Source organism: Fukomys damarensis, unplaced genomic scaffold (assembly GCF_012274545.1).
Source record: "Fukomys damarensis isolate Sample0158 unplaced genomic scaffold, DMR_v1.0_HiC HiC_scaffold_17, whole genome shotgun sequence".
Lineage (NCBI taxonomy): Eukaryota > Metazoa > Chordata > Mammalia > Rodentia > Bathyergidae > Fukomys > Fukomys damarensis.
Window position 1 is genome coordinate 26893928 of NW_022900929.1, and position 23791 is coordinate 26917718.

The 23791-nt window shown below is 47.8% G+C and overlaps 1 protein-coding gene across 1 annotated transcript in view; it reads left to right on the forward strand.

Annotated features, from left to right (window-relative positions):
- Window positions 1-23791, forward strand: part of Abca13 (ATP binding cassette subfamily A member 13) — a 337625-nt gene that overhangs the window by 67733 nt on the left and 246101 nt on the right. The window contains exons 19-25 of the mRNA XM_010624894.2: window positions 819-2513; window positions 3281-3390; window positions 8367-8485; window positions 9978-10141; window positions 11305-11384; window positions 12586-12707; window positions 23253-23447. Of these exons, the coding sequence (XP_010623196.1) occupies window positions 819-2513; window positions 3281-3390; window positions 8367-8485; window positions 9978-10141; window positions 11305-11384; window positions 12586-12707; window positions 23253-23447 (2485 nt within the window). The remainder of the gene's footprint in view (window positions 1-818; window positions 2514-3280; window positions 3391-8366; window positions 8486-9977; window positions 10142-11304; window positions 11385-12585; window positions 12708-23252; window positions 23448-23791) is intronic.

The window sequence follows — 23791 nt, forward strand, 5'->3', positions numbered from 1 at the left end:
CAGGCACCCAGGCTGTTGTCCCTTCTGAGTATCTTGAAACCAATTGATTAGGGCCTTTAATCACAGCTGCAAAATCTCTTCTCAGCAACATGTAGGTTCATGTTGAATCAAGCTGCCGGAAGGAGGCATATTTATGCTACAAAATTGTTCCCAGCTCCCATCTTTCCTGCAATTCTTCCTTGGAGCCCACAAAACCAGAGCCCCCTGTCACCCAGCCAGGCCAGCTCAGCACGGAGTCTTCCTGCACCCAAGTGACCTTTTAGAACTTTCCAAATCCAGAGGCAGTATAGACAGGCTTTCCGTATCTCCCGGTCTCTCTCTCACATCAAGAATCACTTTGTAGTCATTTCACCTCTTGCCTCCCTCACTCCCTTCCCTTTTTCCTTGTTTCTTTCCTTTCTTTTCAATACTGGAAACTGACCCTGGGGTCTTCACACTGGTTTACTTTCCCAACCCTTTTGTATTTTTATTTCTTATTTTGAGACATGATCTCGCTAAGTTACCCAGGCGGGGCTAACTTGCAGTTGTCCTTCCTCAGTCTCCTAGAGTTCTGGGATTACAGGTGTGTGCTAACCATACCTAGCTATGTCACCACTTTTCACATTGTTAGGTTCAAAGAATTGTGATAGAAATGTCCATAAGATTTCTCTACTCTTCATTATTTGGGCAAGAATAAAATTAAACTTCAGTTGGAATCATTTTAGCTTGTCATCTTTCACTCAGTGTTACTCTCCTGTGACACTATTGTGAAACAAAATCAGCACATATTGTAATCTCTCCACTGGCAATGTGTGAAACATTAACATTCATATTTACAGTTCTCTCCTCACAGATAAAATTCTAGAAGCTTTGAGGCTGGATCAGTTTCTGACCCAGAGGAACTCAGAAAGATGGACAAGCATTTTCTCAAGCTTGGAGGAGGCCGTGCATCATGTGATCAGAAGCTCTTTCCCAACAGACAGTCGGGAACTCTATGCTGGTAGCCCTGGAGGGCTGGAGTTCATGCGAGATGTAGTCCTGGTCCTTCTGAGGGCAGCCTTAGTGGAGAATGAGCCTGACAGTGGTCAGGACTTCTCTGGGAGGCTGAGTCAGGTGCTTTTCCACATGAACAGCTCTGTGAATCTCTTCCAGCTCTGCCAGGACCTCAGGTCAGTTGTTCACCTTGTGCGAGAAAGCTCTGCAGAGATGGCGAATCTTGTGAACACTCTTCTCACCTCTCCCAGTGACTTCCATACTTCGTATTCTGTACTCCAAGAAGTTATACTTGCTAATCTGACTGTCTTGCTTTCTTTCGCAAATAACTCATTCCCTCTGCACAACCGAGAAGCCCTAGAAATCACTAAGGCATTGCTTGGTGTAATTTCTGGTGCTGGTGCAGAAGACGGTGTCCTGGAACTCCTCTTAGAAATATCTAGCACTCTCACCACGTTGCTAGATGACAGTGCTGGGCTGAAGGAGTTGGCCGCGACAGTGGACTCCTTTGTGAAACTTCTCCAGCTGGCTAAGAAAGTTTCAGGGAGGGTGACCACGATTTTTGAAACTCATTTCATCTCCAGTACCAAAGACAGCAGCAAATTCATTGACACTCTCTATTTTAACATGCAACGAAGAGTTCAGCATCTTGTGAAGGAAATTACTACTTTGAAAAAAGATCATTTTGCTTATGAAAACTTAAATGATTTGTTAGTGCCATTCCTTGACCTGGTTTTTGGGATGATTGGGGTAAAAGCTAATGTTTCACAGGACTCTGACATTCCCAATCTGTCCTCTAGCCTGCTCTCAGAGGTGAGCCAATCCAAGAACTTTACTGAGATTTTGGAAGAGATGGCTCAGTTTTTCACTTCTGTGCAAATGAATTTGGGAGACTTGGAGCGCCTTGTGGTGGCACTTAATAATGGGACTCCAGTATTTTCCACAGATTCTGTCAGCTTATGGGAGGAAGTTCTGGGTTGCTTAGTTCCAATAAATTACATCACCAATCAAATAAACTTCTTACACTCAAGTCCTGTTTCCCCTCGTAGTGATGCTTGGGATACCATATGGGAACGAATTCATGAAGTGATGCCTTTTTTGGATAAAATGTTACCAGAAAACAGCACTGAAATGGGAGCATCCACAAAGACATTGATTGATCTCACCTTAGACACTTTCTGGGGTAGTTTAAAGAGACATGGTGATGTTCTAGACCTGCTGCTGACATTTGCTCCACCTCCACGTGGCCTTTTAGAAACCACAGCCACAGTACTGGAGGCTCCTCATGGAATTAAAAGTAATGACGGGACTGATTTAAGGAGAAGTTTATTTGACAGCATGTCCTTGATCCAGAATATAACTCATCATCAACTGGAAAGAGTCTCTGCAAAGAATGTCACATGGGCACAGGAGGCGACGCCCATGAACGAGACGATGGGTTTCCCTTACAGCTTCAGACCATCATTGAGTTTCAAGAAATACCTGAAGCGATTAATAGTATTGATTGAAAACTGGCAAAAAGCCCTGCTGGCAGAGGAAAGGTAATTAAACGCCTCATTCATGTCCTTTTTCCTACGCAGTGGCCATGCAGGGAGTTAGGTGGGTGCAGGGCAAGTCATTCTTGCTTTCGGCTTTCATTCCATCCTGAGGCTGGCTTTCACGTGGACTGATTGGTGTCCAGCCTTGCATTTTCAGATCAGAGCAGTTGGTGTGTTCATCCTGTCACCGTTGTTTTGGGGTGGGTTTGTTCCAAAGCCCCTGCCCCAGCTACTTGAGATGTTCTTTGTGTAACCCAGTCACCTCCTGTGACACAGCATGCTAGAGCTCCTGACTCCTGCCTGTAACTTGCTGCCGGTGGTCGCCCTCTCCTGCTGTCTTCTGGTCTCTGCTGATGATCGTCCCCCTCTCCACCGTGAGGTCAGCCTGCTCACACTCTGCCCATGAGCGAGGAGATGTGCTGTTTGTCTCTCTGCCCTGTCTTACTTCACCTAACACAGCGCCACCTGGCCCATCGGCACCATCACGGAAAGCAGATTCCACCCTCGGTGGCTGGCACCTGGTTTTGGCTCCCTTGAATGGTTTTCTTTGTCTTTCAAGGCAATGGGACAAGAAGAGAAAGCAAATTCAGGCTGGTCAGCAGCAAAATCAGGGTCGTGAGGTACCCTAGAAAACAAAGGTTCCTGGAGGTCCAGGTCCGGTCCCTGTGACTTCTTGTGTTTCTGTAAAGCAGATTCAGTCAGAGCAGGGCAGACGGCTCTGGTGCTTGGGTGCAGACGTAGTGTTAATGCTCTGTCTGTTTCCCCCCAAGTGTTGTGGAGCTGTGTCGAGTCTCCCGGCAGCTGGAGGCGCCCTTAGAAGCCATGGCGATGCTGTGGAGAGTGGAGACAGCGGTTCTTCGCGGGCTCACCGTCCTTGCAGGTGCACAGGAGTGCTTGTCAGAGCTTGGCTGGAAGGGTGGCTGAGGAGTGTCCCTGGGCTTCTTTCAGAACAAAGCATCGTTTTCTTAGCCTGGCTCCCAGGCTCAGCCACATCTGGGCTACTCTTTCTGACGTCCAGGACCCTGCTCCAGCCAAATCAGATAGGGCCTCCCTAGCCCCGTGCTGGGCCTGCTGGCCTCCTTTTCTTTGCTCTTGGAATGTGCTTCCCTGTCCTTGTGCCTGGGGCCTCCTGTCCATGCTCCCTGAGCGTGTCCCCTCTGGTCCAAGCTCCACTTCTGTTGCTGTAATGTGCCCATCGAAGGTCAGGCCGCCTGATGGGGTAACCGGCTTTTTCGGGCGTGGAAGTGTCAGGTTGTAGAGGACATCTGGTTCCGGGGAGTGGACCGCAGCTGTCTTGGTTATTCGCACTGACGTGCACACTGTCCCCTCCATGCGGTCTTCTGCACACCGCTCCCAGCACCCTGTCCTGCGGCTGTCAGGGCTGTGGACTGTGAGTTGGCTGACAGCGACGGGTACAGGAGGTGGAGAGGATGAGGGCAGAGAGGAGAGAGGGGATGCCTGGGTGCGTCTGCATCTTCTCCAACCAGGAGGAGCAGAGAGGAGCGGAGAAGGACTTGGGGGTTGGCCCTGTATCCCGCCCTTCCGTGAATTCCCTCCACACCAGGAGCTCCCTCTCCTATGTGTCCTGATTTGTTATTAGATTATTGTGTTATCATCGCTGCTGTGTCCTGTGGTCTTCCTTAGTTTAGGGGTTATTTCTTTGTCCTTCCATACCCGGGCTCCTCTCTTGGGTCGTGACTTCCCAGTTCCAGCCCAAATCATGGGATGCAGTTCCGAGTGTGTCCCCTCTGGTCATCAGGGCTGTGCCTGTCTGTGATAACCCTCTCATCCTGTGGTCCCTGGGATTCCCTGCCGTGGGAGACACTGGACCAGCCTCCGTGTGCTCTGGGCTGCTTTTGTACAACGGGACACCATGTGGAGCTGACGGGACGTGAGAAAGTGAAGAGTGCCTGGAAAGGGAGGGTCACTGCGGTGTCCGCGGGGGTCCAACCGGAAGCAGGGGTCACTGCCCTGGTGGGTGCTCTAAGGGTGGGTGGTGAGGCTGGAGCTGGGGGCTCGGGGCTGTGTCAGCATGGGAGCAGCAGGGAGGCTCGAGCTGCCGGCAGAGCAGTGCCAACACCTCAGCAAGCAAGATGATCCCAGTGCTGCCATGCATTGGGAAGAAGCCTGAGAGGGAGAGGTGCAGGGTGGAGGAGGCCTTGGGGGCCGCATCCCCAGATGGGGCAGTTGGCTGGACCCCGAGTGAGTGCTGCGCAGATGTGTGTGCGTGTGTAACCTGTGTTCCTGGGGCTCCAGTGACGTGTGTGGAAGGATCAGTGAGCGTGGGGCTGTGTGTGGGGTCCCTTCATCCAAAAGGCTCATGGGAGAGTGAAGCACCCAGAAGCTCTGTGGTCCCCAGTGTCCCCAGGCTCACCACCCACCCTTCGTGACCCTCCCTTTCCAGGCACTCTTCACTTTTCCACGTCCCGTCAGCTCCACATGGTGTCCCGTTGTACAAAAGCAGCCCAGAGCACACGGAGGCTGGTCCAGTGTCTCCCACGGCAGGGAATCCCAGGGACCACAGGATGAGAGGGTTATCACAGACAGGCACGCTCTCATGGACTCTGGCAACTGGGGAGCGTCTCAAACCGCGTTCGATCCTGCTGCTCACGCAGCTGTTTGCTAACCAGAAACCAAGAGCCGAGCAGTGTTTTGGGTGAAGAAATATGAACAAAGAGCTAGAACCCCGAGGTCTGTCATGTGGGAGTTAGGGGCTTCCTGTAGCTTTTAAAGACAGTGTTCATTTCTGACGGGAAGATGTAATTTTCACAGCTGGCTAGGGTTGTGGGTTTTAAGTAAACACCGAAAGATGCCTGAATTCCTATTGGCTTGCATCTTGCCATTTTGTATTGCAGCTGCTAAATTAATATAGCAAGTTATGTTAGGATTAGAGAATTAAAGTTCAGTTTTAATGTCGTGTGGCTATATTTTATGTGAGGGAAACTCCATGGCCTGGCTGTCATTGAAACCGCAGGCCCATTTTCCCCACCAGACTACAGCTCCATCCTGCACAGACCCAGGGGAGGTAGGCACGGCCAGGTGGCGAGGAAGACACAGGCAGGGTGGGCCCTGATGGCCAGGCGGCTCTCGGATGGAAGAGGGAGAAAATCGGGGCATTGTCCTCACCGCAGGCCTGAGTCCCTGCCTCGGGGGGAGCTCAGAGTCTGCAGGAGAGAAGACGCCAAGCCCTTTCTCCTCCTCTGGCTTTGGTATGCCACAAGGTTGTGCTGGAGCCTGCTGCGGTTCCCTGAGGGCAGAGGGAGTGTGTGCCTGGGGACATCCACTTTCATCTTCCCACCCCACAGATGGCGAGGTGGAGGCGCACAGAGCCAGTCAGGGCCAGTCAGGGCCCAGGGTTAGGGAAGGAGGAAGAGTGGAGCGGGGCATGCACAGCGCAGGTGTCTGGCTGCCTCCTCTGGGCAGTGAGAGGGGCTGGAGCGGCAAGGGCTGGCTCTGGGGCTTGGCAGGAGCTGAGTGAGACTGAAGGAGAGGGACCCTGGGAGGGGCTGGCATCAGGCTCCAGCCGGGCTCAAGACCCTGTCACTGCGATGACGGCTGCAGGGCATCCGACCAGGGCAGCAAGGCCAGCGGCACAGCAGCCTGGCCTGCATCCTGGAATCACAGCACGGGCTCGTCCTTGCAGAGGCCCATGCCACCACCCTGATACCTCACGGCGGGACCTGTTGTGGCCTCTCTGCTCTCCTGGGTCCCGGAACCCAGCTTCTGTCCCCTTTTTTACACTCCCCCAAGGCAGGGGCTGGTTGTGCTGGAAGACAGGCGCCGGAGTGTTCACCTGCGCTTTCTTCCCTTCTGTCCACATTTTAAGAAGCAGCTATTGAGAAATGCATTTCACATTTTCTGTAATAAAACCACCTTCAAGACTGGTGAAATATGATTAACAAGGAAAGCAAAACAGTAGGTTGGATGCCTCTGGAAAGCACAGCTTTAGGTATATCTTTTTGTTTGTTTTTTTCTTCCTTTGTAAAATTACACATGTTTGCCATACACAATAAGTGCATTCACCATGGGGAGCTGTACATACGTTTTGCATCTTGCTTTAGGTATGTTGTATTGACTTCACATTGCATTTGCTCAAAACTATTTTGTTTTAAACCAGTAAACTTTAGTTTTTAACAGCAGCCTTATTTTCACAGCAGCACTGAGCAGTACATACTGATTCCCATCACCCTCCCACCTCCCGAATCCCTCCTTTCCCTACCAGAGTTGCCCGGTACGGGGTTTGGACAGATGCATGTGACATGTGCCCATCATCACAGATCCCCACCAGTGACTCCTGCTTCTCACATGGGTTCCTTCCTGGCCCTGACCCCTGGCAAGCGCTGACCTTTACCCGGCTGCAAGGTTCTGCCTCTTCCAGCACTGAGTTGGAAGTCAGTCTGCAGCTTGCTAGGACTGGTGTCTTCTACTCAGTGTCTGCCCACACTTTTAAAAGATGATTTCTGAGTAGCAGGGTCATCGTCTGCCAGGATTATAGTTTTTCACCAATTGAAAACATTCAAGGGGTTCAGTATTCACAACAATTTATTTAATTTTTTGCCGGGATCGGGTGTCTGGAGATGGGGAGCTGGGCGCCAGGGGTGGCAGAGCGGGAACGGGGTGGTTCCGAGATGGGAGGCAGGTTCTGAGAGCTGCAGTGCTCAGGGGAGGAAGCCTGGGAGTCCTGTGGGAGAGCAGGGGGAGCAGGAGGCTGAGCACCTTGGACCAGTGGTTGCAGAAAAATCGCGGGCCCCATGAGGCCTCGAGCAGACTATTTGTAGGAGACACCTGAGGCTGTGGGCTGTGTGTGGGACCTGCAGTTTCCTGGGGCTGCACTGGGAGGGCAGAGCCACTGGGGTGGAGGGGAGCTGGTGGAGAGGTTGGGGGCTCTGAAGACCAAGGAGGGCATCTTTCTGGCTTCCAGATGTGCTTTGTACAGCACGGAGATGCCCTCAGGTAGAACTTGCACTTACTGCTTCCTCCCCTGGGGCACTCTGGGAACAAATGAAAGGCTGTTTACAGCTGTGCTAGGATGGTGCACAGAAACCAAGATTGTCCTGGGAAAGCTGGGGTGAGTGAGCACCTCCCAGTGGATATAGGAAGAGAGACAAGTTTTGGGAGGAAGAAGGAAATTGCTTTCTGTACAACCAATTCAGCCCAGAAAAAGTGAGGTCTTTAATTGTGTTCAGAACTCAGAAGGCATGGTAGCATGAATGGATAAAGAACTTAGGGCATGGTACTGTATACCTAAAATGTACCAATAAACTCAATTAAAAAAAAAAAGAACTTAGGGCATGGGCACACAATGGAAAATTACTCACCCATGAAAAAGAATAGATTCTGCCATTTGCAGTGACATGGATGGGGCTGGAGTTGAATAAGTCAGGCAACAGAAAGGCAGGGACCCCATTTATACTCAGAAGCTGACAGATTGATCTTGTAGCAATGAAGAGTAGAATCGTGGCTTTCAGAGTCTGAGAAGGACTGAAGCGGGAGGCGAGGAGAGGACAATTATGGTCTGGGTGCATTCGGAGAGGAGGGATAACTGCTAGTGTTCTGGAGCACGGAGTGCAGCTAGAGTTCAACAGATGGCTGCATGTTCCAAAACTAGGCAGTGGAGAGGATTTCGAATGTTCTTAACATGAATAAATGGCAAATTTCTGCAGTGATGGATGGGCCGGCCACTGAGATGCCACCCCGTGCCCCCTAAATTCACTGTGCTTCCCTTCACAACCTACACATACTTTCACCTTTTTCACAACCTGGCAGTGTGGGAATCCTTTAGGAATCAGCTCTGTTTCGAATCTCCAGTGAATCAGTGGGTGTGGCTGGTTCTCATAGCCTCTCTTTCCTCTGCAGAAAACCCCTCCCTGATGAAGGAGACACTGTGTGAGGCTCTGAGCTGCAGTCCAGGCAGGGCATGGCGGCTCCTCCTACCCGCTGTCCAGGGGGCTGTGCTGCTGCACGGCCTCTACCAGGTTTGTAGGTTTTTCTTTCTCTTTGTTTCCTTTTCTTTTGAGACAGGGTCTTGCTACATAGCCCAGGCTGGCCTCGAACTCACAGCAATCCTCCTGCCTCAGCCTCCTGAGTTCTGGGATCTCAGGTGTGCAGCACCACACCAGGCTAAAAAAAATCTAATTTTTACATGTTTGCCAGCCCATCACTGGCTCCAAGAACTGAGTGCATGTCCAGCTTCTAGGGATGGAGCTGAGTGGCAGCCAGTGTGACATGTCATCTTTTTGTTTGGTACTGGGGATTGAACTCAGGTCCTTGCACTTGCCAGGCAGGCAGTGGCACCACTGAGCTTAAACTCCAGGTCCTGTCTCTTTATTAATTTAGATGAGTGTTCAGGTGTCCCATGCAGGGGCTCTGACACTGAATCTGGATTGGGCCTCACCCGGACCACTCCTGCAGGGGGCTCAGAGCAGTGGCCTCTGCCGGGGCTGGGACAACGTGGCATTTCCCCAGTGTGAGGCTCGTGGGGACACAGATGCCCCAGGCTTCGGGAGGTGGCCATGCCCCTCAGACTCCTGCAGGCCGGGACAGCTCTGCTCCTTCCGTGGCCCGTGATGCCTACCTCCAAGTCCTCCTCACCCCCCTGGGCTCTGCACAGTATTACTTTCCGCAGCTGGGATTGCTTATTTCACTTAGGATTTCCTTTAGTTTCATCTGTGTGATTGCAAATGGCACAGATTCCTTCTGTATGGCTAAGTAACATTGCAGTATGAGCGTGCGTGAGTGTGTGTTAAGATTTTCCTTTCTCCATCCCTCTGTCAGTGGGCACTGGACACTAGGTGGATTCCACGCCTTGGTTATTGTGAGTAATGCCGCAGTGAACACTGAGCAGGCAGAATCATTTTGAGGGCTGGTTTCATTTCCGTGTACATCGCAGCCATGGAATTGCCGGCTCATGTGATAGCTCTGATCCTAGTTCTTCAAGGCACCAGCATAGCGTTCTCCATCATGCTGTGCTACTTTGTGTCCTCACTAACGGTGTGCAAGGCCCCGTCTTCCCCATGCCTCACCCGCACTGGGTGCCCCGGTTTCTGGTGACAGTGATGGCCTGGACTTTGCTGCATCCCCGGGATTGGTGGTGCTGAGCCCCGCACAGGCTCCTGCTGGCCACTGCCGTACCGCATGTCTGTTCCGGCCTTTGCCTATGTTTAAAGACTGTAGCTTCCGTTTCTCTTGCTGTTGGGTGGAATGAGTCCCTGGGCAGCACCCCTCCGGGCCCTGAACGTCCTCCGCCGTGTATGAAAGAGCTGCCCCCTTGCTGGGTTGGTTAGTGACAAGCAGGAATGCGGCTGGCACTGAGTTCTCCGCGCTGCCTCCCAGTGGCTTTGCATTCTGTTTTCCTGAGACGACTGAAAGCAACTGAAACCTGCACTGTGTCTCACGCTGGGGGAGGGCGTGTGTGCTCGTGGCAATGTGTACTCGAGTTCTGACTTACACCACTGCTGTGTTTTCCAGGAAACTGACAAGTTATGGAGCTCTCCAGGTCAGCTAAATTGTGAAAGTCTGAGCAAGAATCTTTCCAGAGCCTTGGAAAGCTTCAAAAGTGACTTGGAAAATGCCACTGAGCAGGACTGCCTGTGCCAGCCCCCACTGCGAACTGTCCAGCAGCGCCTGCACGAGTATGTCCAGTGTGGCCTTGGGTCTTCTCCGGCACTTTCCTTCATGTAGGGTGTGTCTAGCGCTTTTAAATTATGAATTTCCAGCCAGGTGTGGTGGTGCACCCCTGTAATCCCAGCACTTGGGAAGCTGAGGCAGGAGGATTCCTTTGAGTTGAGGCCGACCTGAACTATAGAGTGAAACCTTATCTCAAAAGAAGAAGAAGAAGAAAAAAAAAAAGAATTTCAAGCCAGGTGTTTTGGTGCACACCTGTAATCTGGGAGGCTGAGGCAGAAGGTTTGCAAGTTTGAGCCCAGCCTGGGCAACTTTGCAAGACCCTGTCTCAAAACAAAATATAAATAAAGGGTGGCCAGGGATTTAGCTCAGCGGCTCCGTGGCCTGCCTTGCAAGTGCAAGGACCCGAGTTCAATCCCTGGTACCAAAAAAATAAAATAAAAATAAAGGGCTAGGAATATAGCTTAGTGTGAAGGCCCCGGGTTCAATCCCCAGGACCACACAAAACAAATTTTAGGAAACCACGTGTGTCACATAGTATGAATATATACATGAATATACGCATTTTCTAAACAACTTCAACCTGAGGTATTGCGTTAGTTTATCAGAGCAGCCTTAAGCATGCTGTTCACCTTACTGATAGCAATTTTGGACCTGAAGTCAGGATTGCTGCGTGTGTGAAATATGTCTGAGCACGTTCTACCAAGTGTTAAATGCGGCTGAATGAACAGACGTCATTATGCACTCCACACGTGATGTTTCTCTGTGAGTGGCCAGAGAGACACCGGGGCCTTGTGTCCCCCAGTGGCCTTGTTCTCAGGAAGGTGCCCTCTGGCCTCTTGCTGTTGCCGTCCCTTGGACAGCTTACATCTGTCTGCCTGCACTTTCCATGATTACAGTGTCGCTTGGTGGGGCGTGAGTGTACCGGCGATCACACAAGACATCGTTGGGAGACCTTGGGCGTCTGTCCCGGGAGTTTTAGAAATGTGGCCTTCCCTGGATGTGTCCCATCTCCTCTCGTCTCAGAAACTGAGCAGGGTGGGGCCTGCTTAGTGCTTGGGTGGGAGAAACGTGGACTTATCCCGTGCTTCTCTCCCAGGGGTGGTCGGTATTATTCACCCCAACATTGTGTCATGATGCTTAACTTGGCTTTAATTTTCTGCCATTTCAGGTTGGCCAAGAGTCTCGGGGAGACGTGGCTATCAAAGAGCCCCATTATGGCTTTCCTTAGCGACTTCGCAGTCACCAAGGGTGAGTGTGTGGTTCTTCTAATTTTGCTTGATTGGAAGTGAGACCTAGTATTTCCCTCAGATGGATGATTAAAATAAAATGTAAGAAGGGAAAACACTGCGTAGGCGATGAGTCACAGTTTAGAAGTTGGCTGGTCTGATGTATTAGGTGTTTATAAATCACGTCCTAAGGTCCTGGGGTATCCAAGATCGGGCAGAAGAGGGGAGAGAAAATTCTGGGCCCGATTTTGCTCCCTCTCTGTCCTTGGATGAAACATCTAATGCTCATTCATCCTGTTCTGTGTCTATTCCATCTACACACGGTTCTTAGAGTTTTTAAGCATCAACTTGTGCTGAAGAATGGTGGCAAATCCTTAAGTGATACTCTTTTTGGTTAACAGTGAGATCAGTCACCAGGTGTGATAGAAACAATACAATAAAAATTTAAAAAATGTATTATGAAGGTATATCACTATTAATTTCTCTCAGAATCCTCCCCCGGTTTTGAACGCACTCTCCCCATTCTTGCTTCTTTTTAGGCAGCTCTGGTGTCCTCCTTCCTGAGTGTCTTTAGTTACGCTGTGGTGGCTCCCGCCACATCCTGAGTGGATTTGAAAATGTAGACCTTTCTCTGTCATTTTGAGTGAGAGCCGGAAGTTGCACATTGACTGGCGCCCAAGGTGGACGAGGATGTGCTGTCATGGTTTTACAGGCCCCTCTCCAGTGGACGGTGATCGGGTGCAGCGTTCACCGTGATTTTGATCGCACTGCATAAAGACACTCGGGAAGAACATGTCCAGAACTGCTCCCGAAAGTGGCAACAATGAAGGGACATGTGTGTTTGAAGTGAGGGGAGGATTTGGAGGGGGGTTAATGACAGTGTGTCTTTTACAGTGATAACGTTTCAATTTAAATAGTCCCTGTAGTTTCAAATCAGGCTTTGTACATGTGGAAAAGTGAATTTCTCACTGCAGTGGTCATTGTTCCCTAAGACAAAGCTTTTTCCAAAGTAAACCTTACAGTGCACAGGTTTTAGAACAAGTAAACAAGTGACCAGAGGACACCACATAACATGGGGCTCGATTTACTTAAAAAATAAATGAGCTCAGTGACTCCTAGAAGAGTGAGACCTAACTCTCAGATCGTAAAATCCGATTTTGCTCTTATAGTCATTAATAATCTGAATATTTACCCTAACATGTAGTTCCTTTTGTTTGTTTCAGATATAAAAGTTAGGGATTTGATGCAGAACATCACCAGGTTAACTGAAGAGCTTCGGTCTTCCGTCCACATCTCCTATGAAACCATCCACAGCATTTTGGAAGCAAATATTTCCCTCTCCAAGGTACAGTACTTCTCTGGGTGCTGTGTCCGCCCACAGGCCAGCCTGAGCTTTGGCGTCATGGTCTCTGTCTTCCCCTCGCCCCCCACCTCCCACGCCTGGGAAGTCGCTGCTGTCAGCATAGAACTGAACAAGGAACGGAAGTTGTCACACACCAAGGGACGTCCTTGGTGGCACCCAGTGCAGTCATCAAGGAGCAGGTGCCTTTCGTGGCTGCAGCTGGTGTGACCTGTCAGGGCCGTCCTGTTGGGGGTTCACTTTCCTCTGCAGAGAACCCTGAAAGTGGCACCAGGTGAGCACTGCAGTCTGCTGGGCCTGTGCTCACTTTCACCCCAGCTCATCAATCTAAAATTAAAAAGAGATAGGTTAGAAGCTGTAAGGTCAAACTTCGTATTATAGTAGTAAGTCGTTTGCAGTAAGACACATGGTCCTCGGTCCCTTCCATCCGTTCCATTCCTTTCCTTTCCTGAATGGGCACTTGACCCCAGAGATCTGTACTCCCATCCTTTTTTATTTTTTATTTTAAGACCAGATCTCATTAGTGGAATTCCACCTGCAATACTCAACCCTCCTGCCTCAGCCTCCCTCAGTGCCGAGGCATGTATAGCCATGCATGGCATGTACTTTTCAATAAAATATTAAGTTCATCTCATTAAACACCAAGTGTGGGTGGGGAGGTTGGGGAGGCTCAGAGGAGGGGCACAGGAACAATGTTGTAATTTCTTCTGCTCAGATCGCTCACAGCCTTTTCTAGAAATAGTGATTGGCTTTGGTTTGAAATCTCTGGTGACTGGGGCAGCATTTGGGAAGCGCCTGAGGCCGCCCTACGAGTCAGAGACGCTGACTTAGGTCCCAGCAGTTGCTCCCCTTAACGCTGCCTTTCAGCTCTGCGGCGCCTGTGTTGCAGAGCGGCCACTAGGTGTCGCTAATGTTCCACCCCGAGAAGACCTGATTCCGCCAGGGTTGCTGCCCAGAGGGTTTGCAGTGTTTTCTGCAGTCTGTGTGTCTTCCTGTGCCTCTAGTGAAGCCACTGCGCTCGCCTGAGTAGGACAGTCAGGGAGTAAGCAAGTCGCCGTGTCCCTTTCAAGTGTGCACCGAGTGTGCCCCTTTCAAGTGTGTACACTTGAAAGTGGGCGCCACTAGGGTGTCCCTGATCCCGGGAAGGAATCTGTGTCCCTTTGGGTGGCACGCTGGGCTCTGTTGTTGTTTACATTGTTAAGGTGACTACAGGACTGTGTGATTTGTAGCACTATCTCCTTGTGTGTGTCCCTAGGCTTCTCTATTATAGCTTGCAAGTTGATCAAACAGGATTTTTTTTTCAGCATTGGGGTTTGAACTCAGGGCCTTCACATTCAGTTACATCCCCCATCCCTCCTTCCACCCATCCATTCTTTTTCCTTTCCTTTCTTTCTTTCTTTTCTTTTCTTTCTTTCTTCATTCATTCTATTTTCAATTTTGAGATAGGGTCATGCAGAGCTGCTTACTTGCTCAGACTGCGCTTGAATCCATGATCCTCCTGCCTTAGCCTCCCAGAGTGCTGGGAAGACAGGCGTGGGTCCCTACGGCCGGCTCACGGTTTTTAGTTTTTTTAAAAAAATATTTTATTTTATTGGTACATTTCAGGTATAAATACAATGACATTCATTGTTGGAAGTTTGTACCTTTATAGGATATATCTTGGTTCTTATTTGTTCCCTATAGCCCTGCCCTCCTTTCACCCCCCACCCCTCCCTATTTACAAAGATTTTGTTTCCAGTTTTTCCTTTTCTCATATTAATTCCTTTCCCTTCTTTCCTTTCCCCAACCCCTCGTACTCCCCCCCTTCCCCTTTGGACCTTTTCTTCCTATTTCACATTATTATGCCTTTTGATCCTTATTTACACTTTCAGTTTCTCACACAGAGAAACTATTCAGTATTTACATGTGTGTCCTATGTATTTCACTTAGGAGTATGGCCTCAATGTGCATCCATTTAGCTCTAAATGTCTCTAATTTTTCATTCTTTATAGCCAAGTAGTATTCCATTTTATATTAAAAACCACATTTTCTTTATCCAGTCTCCAGTTGATGGGCAATTGGACTGTTTCCAAGTTTTAGCTATCACAAATTATGCTGCTATGAACATGGGTGCACATACATCACTACAGTATGATTCTTTTAATTCTTTAGGGAAGATACAGCAGGGGAATAGCTGGGTCAAATGGAACCTCTAATCCTAGTTCTTTGAGGTATCTCCACACTGATTTCCACAGTGGTTGCACCAGTCTGCACTCCCACCGTTAATGGAACAGAGTTTCTCTTTCCCCACAGCCCCACCAGCGTTTGTTATTGGTTGATTTCTTGATAGCAGCCATTCTTTCTGGGGTGAGGTGGAATCTCAGTGTTGTTTTCATTTGCATCTCTCATATGGCCAGTGATGTTGAACATGTTTTCATATGTTTATTTACTATTTCTACTTCTTTATCTGAGAAATGTCTGTTCATTTCGGATGCCCATTTTTGAATTGGGTCTTTATATTTGGGGGAATCTGAGGTTTTAAAGTTCTCTGTGTATTCTAGATAAGTAGAGCTTTGTCTGAGGAACAGCTGGTCAATTTTTTCTCCCACATTGTGCATTGGTTCTTCATATATTGGTGTGTTTCTCTTGCTGTGCAGAAGCTTTTTAATAAGAAGAGATCCCAGTTGTTGATTCTTTGTGCTAGTTCCTGTGCAGTTGAGGTTTTTTGTTCATGAAATCTTTTCCTATGCCAGTGTCTTCAAGAGTTCTATTTAAGGGCCGGGGATTTAGCTTAGTGGTTTGGTGGCCTGCCTTGCAAGCGCAAGGACCCGAGTTCAATCCCCGGTACCAAAAAAAAAAAAAAAAAAAAAAAAGTTCTATCTAACCTCTCTTCCAGCTGGTTTAGTGTTTATGTTTTAATATTTAGATCTTTAATCCACTTTGATTTTAGCTTAGTGTATGGTGAGAGACATAGCTCTAGTTTTCATCTTTGGCAAGTTGAAACCCAGTTTTTCTGGCACCATTTATTAAAGAGGCTAACTTTCCTCCAGTGAGGGTGTTTGTTTGCTTTGTCGAAGATGAAGTGGCTGAGAATGTCTGGAGCTATTCCGCATCTTCTAATGGGTTGCACTGATCCTCGGTCTGTTTCTTTGCCAGTACCATGCTGATTTTATCACAGTGGCTTTGTAGTATAGCTTCAAGTTGGGGATTGTGATACTCCCTGCTTTATCTTTGTTCCTAGAATGGATTTTTGCTATTCTAGGTCTCTTCTTGTTCCCAATGAATTTTCTCAAGGTCTGTAAAGTATGCTGCTGGGATTTCAACAGGGATTGCATTGAATCTATACAGCAGTTTTGGAAGGTTAGCCACTGTCACAACAGCGGTTCTTCCTACCCAGGAGCAAGGGATGTCTTTCCATTTTCTGCTATCCTCTTTGGTCTCTTTTCTCAGAGTGCTGCAGTTTTCAGAGTAGAGGTCTTTGATTTCTTTTGTTAGGTTGATTCTTAGGTGTTTCATTCTTTAGATGTTATCATGAAGGGAGTTGTTTCCCCTGTTCTTCTCTTCAGTGAGTCTGTTGGTCGTGTAAAGGAGAGCTATTGATTTTTGTGTGTTGATCTTGTATCCAGCTACTCTACTGAATTTGGTTATCAAGTTTAGAAGACTTTTGGTGGAATTCTTGGGGTCCTGGAGTCTCTGTACTATATAGTGTATCATGTCATCTGCAGATAATAACAATTCAGGCCCGGTGTGGTGGCACATGCCTGTAATCCCAGCACTCGGGAGGCTGAGGCAGGAGGACCGCTATGAGTTCGAGACCAGCCTGGGCTACATAATGAGTTCCAGGTCAGTCTCAACTACATAGTGAGACTCTGTCTCAAAAAACAAAACAAAACAATTTAAAATTTTCCTTTCTTATCTTTATTCCTTTTATGTCATTCTCTTGTCTATGAGCTGTGGCTAGTGTTTCCAAAGCTATATTGAACAGGAGTGGCGATAGTGGACATCCTTGTCTTGTTCCTGATTTTAGTGTGAAGGATTTCAGTTTTGGATCATTTAGTATGATATTGGCTGTTGGTTTTTTACAGATGGCTTTTATCAGGTTGAGATAAAGACCGTCTATTCCATTTTTTAGTAGGGCTTTTATCATGAATTTGTGTTGGATTTTGTTGAATGCCTTTTCTGCATCTATTGAGATGATCATATGGTTTTTGTCCTTGGTTCTATTAAATTGTGTATTACATTTATTGATTTGCATATGTTGAACCATCCTTGCATCCCTGGGATAAATCCAACTTGGTCAGGGTGTATGATCTTGCTGATCTTCTGCATTCTGTTTGCCAGTATCTTAGAAGATTTTTGCATCTATGTTCCTGAGTGAGATTGGCTTATAGTTCTCTTTTTTTGGTTCGGTCTTTCTCTGCTTTTGGGATCCAAGGTGCTACTTCCAGGAATAAATTTGGAAGTATTGCTTCCTTTTCAATTTCATTGAAGAGTTTAAACAGTAGTTCCTCTCTAAATGTCTTGTAGAATTCAGCAGTGAAGCCATCAGGACCTGGACTTTTCTAAGTTGGTAGGTTTTTGATTACGTTTTCAATTTCATCGATTGATATTGGATTGTTTAGAATTTTTCCGTTGGCATTCAACTTTGGCAATTCAAGTGTATCTAGGAATCTGTCCATTTATTCTGTGTTTTCCATCTTCTTGGCATATAGGTTCTCAAAGTAGGAATTGATGATCCTCTGGATGTTTCTGGGTTCTTTGTAATTTCACCCTTTTTATTCCTAATTGCGTGGATTTGGGTCTTTTTTTAAATTTTTATTTATTTATTTATATTTGTTTTGTTTTTTGAGACAGGGTCTCACTGTGTAGTTGACACTGACCTGGAACTCACTATGTAGCCCATTCTGGTCTCGAACTCATAGCGATCCTCCTGTCTCAGCCTCCTGAGTGCTGGGATTACAGGCATGCACCACCATGCCTGGCCATTGGGTCTTTTTTTTTTTTTTATAAGGTTGGCTAAGGGTTTGTCAATTTTGTTTATTCTTTTGAAGAACCAACTCTTTGCTTCATTGATTTTTTTTATCATTATCTTAGTCTCCATTGTATTGATTTCTGTTCTGATCTTTATAATTTCCTCCCTTATATTTACAGTTTCCTCCCTTACATGAGCTTTGGGTTTGTCCCACCTTTTTCTAGAAGCTTGAGGTTCAGTATCAGGTTATTTCAGCTTGCTCTGTTTTCCTAATATGAGTATTCACTGCTATGAATTTCCCTCATAAGATTGTTTTCATTGTGTCCCATAGTATTCCGATATATTGTATTGGCATTATCATTTAATTGTAGAAACTGTCTGATTTCTTCTTTAATTTCCTCTGTGACCCATTGGTTATTCAGAAGTGTGTTGTTCAGTTTCCACATGTTCATGAAATTCTTGTGATTTCTTTTGCCATCAATCTCCAATTTGATCACACTATGGTCTGATAATATACAGGGGATAAGTTCAGTTCCTTTGCACTTACTTAAACATGTTTTGAGATGGAGTATGTGGCCTATTTTGGAGAACGACCTGTGTGCAGCTGAAAAGAATGTGTATTCTGATTTTGTGCGGTGGAACACTCTGTAGATATCTGTTAAGTTCATTTATTCAAGAGTTGATTGAGTTCTAGTATTTCATTGTGTATTTTTTGTCCAGTTTATCTGTTTATTTGTGACAGTGCAGTATTGAGGTCCCCCACTACTATTGGGTTAGTGCTTATTTGATTTTCCATGTCCATTGGTATTTGTTTTATACAGCTGGATGCACTAGTATTTGGTGCACATATAGTTATGACTGTCATCTCTTCCTCTTGGATTTTTCCCTTTACAAGGATGTCTATCTTAATTAGCATTGGTTTGAAATCCATTTGATCTGCAAAGAGGACAGCTACTTCTGCTTTTTTTCAGATTCCTGTTACATGGAATATTGTTTTCCACTCTTTAACTTTCAGTGTATGAGTTTCTTTTTGAATTAAGTATGTTTCTTGTATGCAGCGTATCATTAGATCTTGCTTCTTGACCCATTTTGCCAGTCTGTTTCTTGTGATTGGGGAATTGAGACTACTTACATTGATAGTTACAACTGATATTTATTGACTTATCATTGTCATGACTTTTTCTTTCTGTTGGATTTTCCCTCTTTACATTTAATTTCTTGTCATGCCTGATGGATTCATTCTGCTGGACTTCCTGGGGTTGTGATCCTCACTGTCTTTTCCTGGGATATTGTTTAAAAACTTTTGTAGTGCTGGTTTGGCATTCATGAAATTTCTCAGGTGCTCTTTGTCATGAAAGTAACTTATTTCTCCATCAATTTTAAAAAATAATTTTGCAGAATATGTCAATCTGGGTTGGAGGTTATTTTCTTTTAGGGCTTGAAATACCTCACTCCAAGCTATTTTTGTCTTGAGGGTTTGTGTTGAGAACACTGCTGTGATTCTGATGGGCTTTCCTTTTATGTGGTTTGTTTTTCTCTAACTGCTTGTAGAATTTTGTTCTTCTGTTGGGTTTTTGGAATCTTAACTACTATATGCCTGGGTGTAGATTGTTTTTAAACATGGCTAATTGGAATCCTATATGCCTCACTTATCTGTATGTCAAATTCTTTTCTCCTACTTGGGAAGTTTTCTGCCATTACTTCTGTGAACAGGTTTTTGTTTTTTGTTTCTTTTTGTGGAGACAGGTTCTTGCTCTGTAGTTTAAGCTATCCTCGAGCTCATTATGTATCCTATGCTGGCCTTGAACTCATGACAATCCTCCTGCCTAGCCTCCTGAGTGCTGGGACTACAGGCATGCACTACCGTTTCCTGGCTTGTGAACAGTTTTTTTATGTTGTCTGCACTCTCTTCTTCATTGACTCTGATCAGTCATGCTATTCTTCTTTGTGTTATCTGGCAACTGCTGGATTGATTTTTCATGCTCCCTTACTATTTTTAAGAAATGTTTCCTTTCCTGGTCAGTGGTCGCAATCCTGTCTTCTGTATCTGATATTCTGTCTTCATACTGGCTCATTCTGCTGCATAAACTATCAATGGAGTTTTTAATCTCCTGGATATCTGTTTGCATCTTTCTTCTGGATTTCATTTGTTTCCTATGCTGGGATTCCATCGTGTTCCTCAGCTCCTCTACTTTTTTTTTATCTGTGTCTGCTCTAGAGTTATCAATCTTGTCTTTCACTATGGACACAGTCTCTCTTGTTCTCTGAGAAATTATTTCTGATTTCAATTTTTCAAGATCTCCTTTTGTTGCCAATTCAGGGAGTCCAGGTGGTTGAGTATCAGATTGTTCCATCTTGTTTCCCTTTGGGGTTGTCTTAGGTGATCTGGAAGTCTGGTTTTGAGACTTGTTTATGTGTCTTCTCATTTCAGCGATGCAGCCTGCTGCATCTTTGTTGAGGTAACTTTTTGCTTGCCTAGTAGTCTTCAATTCTCAGCAAGCCACTGAGAGGTCTTTTCTCTGCTGCTCATCACTGCACCAATTCCTGGTTTCAGAGTGGTGTCCTTCTGGCTGGGGCTTGTGCACACTCAGGATGGTATCTGGGCATGTCTCTGGCTGGGGCCTGCCCCTCTGCATAGCTGTTGTCTGGGAGGGCCTTTGGCCTGGGGGTTGTGCACACCCCACTCTCTGGTGTCTGAGTGGGCTTCTGGCTGGGGTCTGCCTGCACTTACCAATGGAGAACCTCTGGCTGTTGCTTGTGTGCCTGTGTAGCTCTTTTCCATGTGGGCCTTTTGCTGGGGTCTGTGGGTTGAAGCTGCTGGGGTCAGGGTGGGGCCCTAGCTGGGACCTACCTGCACTTGTGGTACTGCTCTGTTCCATGCTTGCTTCTTACTTGCATCTGCATGCACTTATTAATGAAATATGGGCCTGGATTTTTAGTCTTTACTGGTGGCCTTCAGGGAATTGGTATCAGTGGCGTTAGAGCCCTGGGAATACTGTAGGAACTGATCTGTTCTTTCCTTCCTGTATTCACTTAAGCTCTTCCTGTGGGTCAGGCTTGGTCCTAAAGGATGTGCTTAATTCCCACAGGGACAGCACAGGGTGCGCCTAAGGAAGGGTAGCAGTGACAAGGTGAGCTTGGGAGCATCTCTGACAACTCACAGCCTCAGCCTGAGTGTGGCCATGTTGGCAGCTGCCTCTTGGCCTTAAACAGGAGCCATGTGTTTCCTTCTCAGCTGAGCAGAACAGCACTGATTTAGTTTTAAATTTGTCATCTGCTCTCCTTTGCTGCAGGTGCCCTCAGACAGGAGAAACAGACCTGACAAGGTTGAAAGAGATAGACAGTGTGACTGGGGAACCAGAGAAAAGGAGCTGGAGTGAACTCTACCCTGGGCTGTCACCCTGAGCTTTTGTAGTGGGAATTTGCATAGGATGGGTGTGAGGGCCCCCGCTTTGTAGTACAAAATGTAAAAAATTTCCAGACCAGTATTTCTGCCCTGAGAGTCACTTCTCAGAGTGCCACTGCATGTGACTCTGGCTGGTTCCAGTGTGTGATGCCCTAGACATGAGCAGGACAGGAGGAGAGGCCTTTGTCACCCCATCTGGGCCGAGGCCTGTGGAAAGCCAGGCGACTCATTGGGGGGAGGCTTAGATCTGACCCGCCAGGCTGTCAGAGCAGACTGGATCCCCAGGCCAGCAGGGTCTCTCTGGAGGTGGATTTCAGACTGGGGCTGCCCCCGTCCCCATTCCACTCTCTAGCCAGACCCACAGGCGTGGAAGCCTCAGCCTAGAAGAGGTCTCTGTGTGCTTTTCTTTCCTTACTGTGTAGATGAAGCGTGTGTGTACGCACACTCATACACACACACACACTGACACACACACCACACTCACACACTGGCCCTCCCTACTGGGTTTGTCTCTGGGGCACTCTGACTAGTGTACTGTGCGATCTCTCTCTGTTATCCTTTGCTGTCTCTTCCCTTCTCTCCCTTTCCCTCTCTTCTCCCACCTCCATTACTGGGGATTGAACCCAGGGCCTTTGCAATGAGCTGCATCCCCAGCCCTTTTTGCATTTTTTATTTTGATACAGGGTCTCACTAAGTCACTTAGCCCAGGCTAAGCTCAAACTTATCAATCCTCCTGCCTTAGCCTACCAGAGTGTGGGACTCCACTCTGCAGCACCACACCTGGCCAGCATACTTTAGCACCTTTTCTTTTTGGCATTTTATAGCACAAAGATTAGAACCAGGGCCTTTGTGCTGAGCTACATCCTCAGCCCTTTTTATTTCGGGACATTCTCACTAAGGTGTCCAGGTAGAACTCAAAGTTGTATCTTCCTGCCTTGGTCTCCCCATGTGCTGGGTTACAGGCATGCACCACACTACCCCCAGCTTGCTTTTTCTTTCTTTTTTAAAATTTAACAAGCTTGCCAGTCTTTATTTTCAACTCAAACATGGAGGAGGCAAAAATGTCAGCTTCACATCGTTAACAGTGGAGAGTAGAAGCAGGTGAGATGAAAGCAAAGGGCGAGACCTAGCATCAGGCACCCAAGGCCCCAAGGCTGACCAGGAGGGCAGTGCTTGGTTGAGCCCTGCAGAGAGGAGGAAGGCGCTGTGAGAGGGCTCCTCAAGCCGGGCCAGCTTTGTGCATAAGAAGTCCAGGGATGATTCACAGTATCAGAGGCATGTTCTTGAAAAATGTTTGTCTCAGTCACTTTTATTATCTCGGAGGCAAGATACCCAACGTGCACAACTTAAAGGAGGAGAGGTTTATTTGGGTTCACCGTTTTGAGAACTTTTAGTCCTTGCACGGCTGGCTCCAATGCAGAAACATCATAGAGGGAGGGTCTGGTGGAAGAGAACTGCTCACTGCACAGCAGCCAGGAAGTGGAGGGAAGGGAGGAGCTGGGGAGGGAGCTGCATCCTTCCAGGCCATGCCCCATTGACTGGCTCTTCCCACCAAACCCCAGCTCCTGACAGCACATTCAGCTAGAGCGCCTCAGTGATCCAGTCACCTTCTAAAGCCGTAGCCTCAGCACACGAGACTCTTGATGTCCACCTCAGTCTGACCCACAGCAGTGTTGACAAGAGCCCAGGGATCTGGGCCATGTGTGGCTCTGACCCGAGTGTCCCCCACATAGATGCCCCTGTGCCTGTGGGCTATGTGGAGGTGCTGGAGCCTTGAGTAGGTGGGGCCCGGCTGGGGGAGGTTGGGTCACTGGGGTGGTGGTGCCCTTGAAGGGGACACAGGGATGGCAGCTCCCCCGTACTCTCACCACATGCTCCCCCATCCCCTCATATGCTCCCATCACACTTTGTATCACCACATCCCAAGTCAGTGACCACACAACCATGGACTGAGCCATCTGAAACCCTGAGCCAGATGGACCTTCCCCCTGTCACTGTCTTCCTGAGGATTTTGTCACAGCTACAGGAGGCTGACGAACACAGGCTACTCATGCTCCTTCAGCTTGCTGGGAACACAACTCCTGGACCCTGTCCTCTGCCAGGAAGTGAGGCCAGGGGCTGACACATGCAGTGTTCCAGGGGTGTTTACTGTGATCCTCATGTTTTGACACAGGTGCTCCCCAGTGCCCTCACAGTGGCTCTGTCTGAAAAATGCGACCAAGAACTCCTCCGTCTCCTGCTGACCTTTCCTGAGGATGCACAGTCCAGTTTTGCAACCATGGAGCTGTGTGGGCTGCCTAGGTCAAAAGTGTTTCCCTTGATTGTGGTCCTGAGCCAGAACCTGGATCTGCGTGCTTTGGTCTACAAGGTGAGGGATGTGGGTGGCTGCCAACCATGTCGAGGTGGCAGAGTGGCTGCTCCATGGCTGTGCCCAGGGTACACAGGGCTGGGAAGTTGTCTGTATGCAAGGGACACGTGCTGGGGCCCCACTTGGATATGTAAAGTGGGGGCTGATCAAGGTCCTTATCCAAAATGGCCTGGTGTTTGCAGAGAACCCCTGCACGTCTTCCTGTGCACTTTGTACTTTCTCTAGGTTTTTTGCAATGCCTGAGACCTAATACTTGCCAGGCAGACAATTGCAATGCTGTTTAGAGAATAGTGGCAAAAAAAGAAAAAAAAAAGAGTAAAACACATCTCTCCATGTTCAGCACA